The 3,974-nt window shown below is 46.1% G+C and overlaps 2 protein-coding genes across 6 annotated transcripts in view; one reads left to right on the forward strand and one right to left on the reverse strand.

The window, feature by feature from the left end:
- Positions 1-3,974, reverse strand: part of LOC113211476 (voltage-dependent calcium channel type A subunit alpha-1) — a 201,110-nt gene that overhangs the window by 154,901 nt on the left and 42,235 nt on the right. The window lies entirely within an intron of this gene.
- Positions 172-2,628, forward strand: LOC113211474 (uncharacterized). 3 transcript variants are annotated; one of them, XM_052272359.1, is made up of 5 exons: positions 172-344; positions 1,260-1,489; positions 1,605-1,772; positions 1,945-2,103; positions 2,255-2,628. In XM_052272359.1, the coding sequence occupies exons 2-5, from the start codon at positions 1,376-1,378 to the stop codon at positions 2,408-2,410; spliced, it is 597 nt and encodes a 198-aa protein (XP_052128319.1). In that variant the 5' UTR covers positions 172-344; positions 1,260-1,375; the 3' UTR covers positions 2,411-2,628. The 3 variants fall into 3 exon arrangements, with proteins under 3 accessions (XP_052128319.1, XP_052128308.1, XP_052128313.1); XM_052272348.1 differs by having other exon boundaries at positions 1,390-1,489; XM_052272353.1 differs by having other exon boundaries at positions 1,399-1,489.

Raw genomic sequence — 3,974 nt, forward strand, 5'->3', positions numbered from 1 at the left:
CCCTTGAACTGCGAGCCAGATCCGCCCCTGAGTACACTGTTGGATTTGTAGTGCGCACCTCCTGCACTTCCGCCCGTACTCGCGTGTGGGCCTAGTGCTTCGGCAATATCGGCACCATGTTTGTCCTTCGCTTTGGCACGCCAACCACGCCAACCGTGTCCACATAGTGCATCCGAAGTGTGAACAGGCTAATACGAAACGATGGACGGTCAGTAAGAGCACCTAGTGAACGGAGCTCAGCCACGGCCCATCTGGGTACCGTTTACTCGTGCCCGCAGCACATGGGTTATAGGTTTCAGAGAGGAAGAGGACATGGGGCAGTGGGCAATAACATCTCGCCTATCGTAGGTTTCTTTTCTGTATTGTTGCCAGTTTCATAACTCACAGTGAAAACGAACGTCCTGTTTTTAAGCAGTTTTGGAAAAACCAAGACGTTTAATTAACTTTCATTAAAGAAATGCATGGGAGCGCCGGGGTTGTTTAAAACTGCTTGTTGGAAACCAGGACGTCGTACCGCACGGTAAAAACGAAGTCCCATTTTTTGAGGGAAAAGGGAAAACTTTGAGGGAGTCAGTAACTTTGAGGGATCTTTCTTGAAAAATAAGAACGACTCTCAAAGTAAGTCACAAATTTTGAGGAAGTCCCTCAAAGTTAGCGTGGCTGCTACTGCGCCCACCTCGCTACTTTAGAGCTTTGTAACAACTGATCAAATTGTCATTTGGTCAAATTAAATGTGTTTCTCTTAGTTTTAGAGCTGCGGAACTCGTCCTGCAAAGTTTGATGTGTGTACGATGAGAAGAAACGAAACAGTTTTTTGAATGGTTTACGTGCTTTCAGACGTACTTGCACACGTAAATCATTCAAAAAATCAGTTTCGTTTTTTCTCATCGTACACACATCAAACTTTGCAGGACGAGTTCCGCAGCTCTAAAACTAAGAGAAACACATTTAATTTGACCAACTGACAATTTGATCAGTTGTTACAAAGCTCTAAAGTAGCGAGGTGGGCGCAGTAGCAGCCACGCTAACTTTGAGGGACTTCCTCAAAATTTGTGACTTACTTTGAGAGTCGTTCTTATTTTTCAAGAAAGATCCCTCAAAGTTTTCCCTTTTCCCTCAAAAAATGGGACTTCGTTTTTACCGTGCGTGCTGCTCTAGCTTTCCAAAAAACCCTCCTGAGCGAGGTTCCATGCTCGAAATCAGACCTGTTACAGTTGTTGTTTACTCGCCCAATCTTTCCTGGCCTTGTCCAATTGTAGAGATGAGCCTCAAAGGAACCTCACTTTACGAGAGGGAAGAGGAACCTACAGGATGACTCAAATAGAGCGAGATTATTACATTCACTGTGTTTTAATCTCACTACGCTTAACGCAAGATGCCTGACTCTAGTATTTGCAGTGGCTCCAGGTCCAGGTCAGGGGCATTCATACTCGTGACAGCACTGCTCTGCCAGAAGAGCATCCACGGAAAAGCTCTCAACACAGTCTATGTAAGTAACTGGTACCTTTCACGAAAACGTGAGTTTAAAATTTGGACGACGTTATCAACACAAAGTGCCCTCTTCGCGTAACGTTCTCCTTAACAGCGTTGTGTTTCACAAATAGGGCCCTTACACAGCTTACACAGAGCGATTTTACAATTGTGAAAGAGACAACCTTCCCGACCAATGGCATTTGCGGACCACTCATTTCAATCCACTCAAGCCAAGAGAAGTGCAACTCCTGACCGGTAACTTGACGGTAGAGGAACCTATTGACGACAGCTGCTGCGGGGTAAGAGATATGCCTACTTAATGAGAAAATACATCTTCGGATAACCGGTAAGAACAGACCTGCACCGATAAGACCGGATGACCCCAAAGTTTCAGACGTCAGGCGCTGATAAAAGGGACTGAGAAACAGTTACATAATATCATTCCTCTAAACCAATCTTTATTGTTCACAGCTCAAAGTGATTCTGGATACTCGGTCAAATAATCAATGGAAAGAAAACGCATTTATCTTCGCTTATAAATCGAATGTATGCCGCACAATAAAAGAAAATATGCCGGGCTTTTACAACCTTTTTTTCAAGAAGGAAGTTAATGGCGCTTGTGTGAAACCCGTAAGTACACACTGCAAATCTGCTCTCGGTATTGTGTTGGGGGTTCATATTTTTCTTAGTACCACAGTATGTTGCAGACTGAATATTGCTTCGACTTCAAACACAGTAGCAGAATAATAAATGTAAAAACTGTGATCACTTCTGTTTACAGGGAGTTTATCAGGTCAATAACGCCCCAATTGAATGGATTTTTCCAAATGTTCCAATCATGCCCTATGGACAATATAGGTTCAGACTCATGGTGCACAAACCTGATCACCTCATCGCATGCATTGTGGTAGAATGTAGGCTTGTTCCTAAACACTAGTAAACATGTCAAAAAGATTGCACCAAAATGAACCAAATGTACAGTTAGTAGGTATGAGGTAAAGTCATGCAGAGCGGCCATGCAATAACCCCTGCAAGTTTGTTCTTCTCAAGTTGACTGTTCGTTGCAAGTGTTTGAGGAATACTTAACCAAGGGTTCAACTTCAGTATGTTAGAATGTATTATCAGAATAGCACAAGTAAACACACGTCCACACAATAGTTTCAATAGAATCCGATAGATGGCAGCAGTCCTCAGGAGAGTGTGTAGTTATGTACAAGGAAATTGTGTATTCCAACAGCTAGCAGTCAAATTGTCAAAGTCTACCGTAGCTATAAGGTGACTTGCATAGTGTGCACACCCTAAATGGGAAGGAACAATTCGCTCCTTAAGGGGGTCAGTTGATGAAAACATGCTAAATTTGTTGAATCTCAGCAAACCGTATGCTAAAGCAACAAACCGTTTGCTAGAGCAAAGTACCAAACCGTTTGCTTAAGCACGGTTAAGGTCCTCATTTCCCATCAAGTTGAATTGTGGAATAGAATAAGTTGCTTGGGCTGTGTTGCTCGATGTTTTGGAGCGGAAACGTGTTCTGCTTCAGATCGATACGGCATGACAAAAGCCTTGCAAAAAAAAAAGAAAAGGCTGCAAAACGTAATGGCATTTGGATCACAAGCAGTCTATAGCACGGGGGAAAGGGATGGAGAGAGGGGAGCCTTTGACTCGGTGAAACAGCGCGGGAAACGGAGAGTGTCCTTGGAACGACAATTATTGAGGGAAAGGGGAGACGAATACACAGCGAAGGGCAGCGGAGAAAGAGAAGGGGGATATAGGGGATATAGGGAGCCAGACACGGAAGAACCACAGGGACCGACGAATCCGCTTATGGTTGGTATGGCTCCAGGGGCAAGGCAGGGACCCTGCAGGATAGGGGGCGCGGCGCTGCATGGCGCGGCTCGCCGGGCGGAGCTGGCGCACGGCGCTGCTGCCAGCGTTGAAGAGGATCGGCCGTGACGCCACGAGAGGGAGAGGAGAGGCAAGGAGGAACCCCGCAGGAGGAACCCCGCAGGAGGGACCCCGCAGGAGGGCGGCTCAGGACTTTCCAATACGCCCCGGGACGCCCCACGCTCGGCGCGCGCGGCGGGAACGGAATTACAAATTCAAATTCGGGAGGGGATAACAACTTAAACGGCGCGTCGCAGCCACGTGTGGAGCACGCGTGGGGCACGTGGGGGGCACGTGGGGGGCACGTAAGGGGCATACATGGGGTACGTGAGGGGCACGTGGAGAGGCTCGCGAACGACACAGACGAGACGTGAAGTGCACCTGTGGCCACGTGAGTGGATTGTACGTTGATTGACACGTGGAGTAAGAACAACTTCAGCACGCAGGTAAAAAAATAAGCGAAGAAGTGGACTGCGCGTGCCCTCTTGATATAATCATATTCATCGACTCATTTTTAGCAGATGATACCTTACAAACTTAAACTTACTTACACTTAACATACATATAACTATACATGAGTAATGTAAGGTGTCATTGCTTTTACTCTCGATTAAGAAATA

The sequence above is a fragment of the Frankliniella occidentalis genome, unplaced genomic scaffold (genome assembly GCF_000697945.3).
Source record: "Frankliniella occidentalis isolate FOCC.00 unplaced genomic scaffold, Focc_3.1 Scaffold6, whole genome shotgun sequence".
NCBI classification, from domain to species: Eukaryota; Metazoa; Arthropoda; class Insecta; order Thysanoptera; family Thripidae; genus Frankliniella; species Frankliniella occidentalis.

Excerpts from the sequence above, each read along its gene's own strand:
- LOC113211474 (XM_052272348.1), top strand. The coding sequence starts at position 313 with ATGGGGCAGTGGGCAATAACATCTCGCCTATC. Across the intron at positions 345-1,389 it reads GCAATAACATCTCGCCTATC|TATTTGCAGTGGCTCCAGGT; the intron begins GTAGGTTTCTTT and ends GCCTGACTCTAG. Across the intron at positions 1,773-1,944 it reads TTGACGACAGCTGCTGCGGG|CTCAAAGTGATTCTGGATAC; the intron begins GTAAGAGATATG and ends TATTGTTCACAG.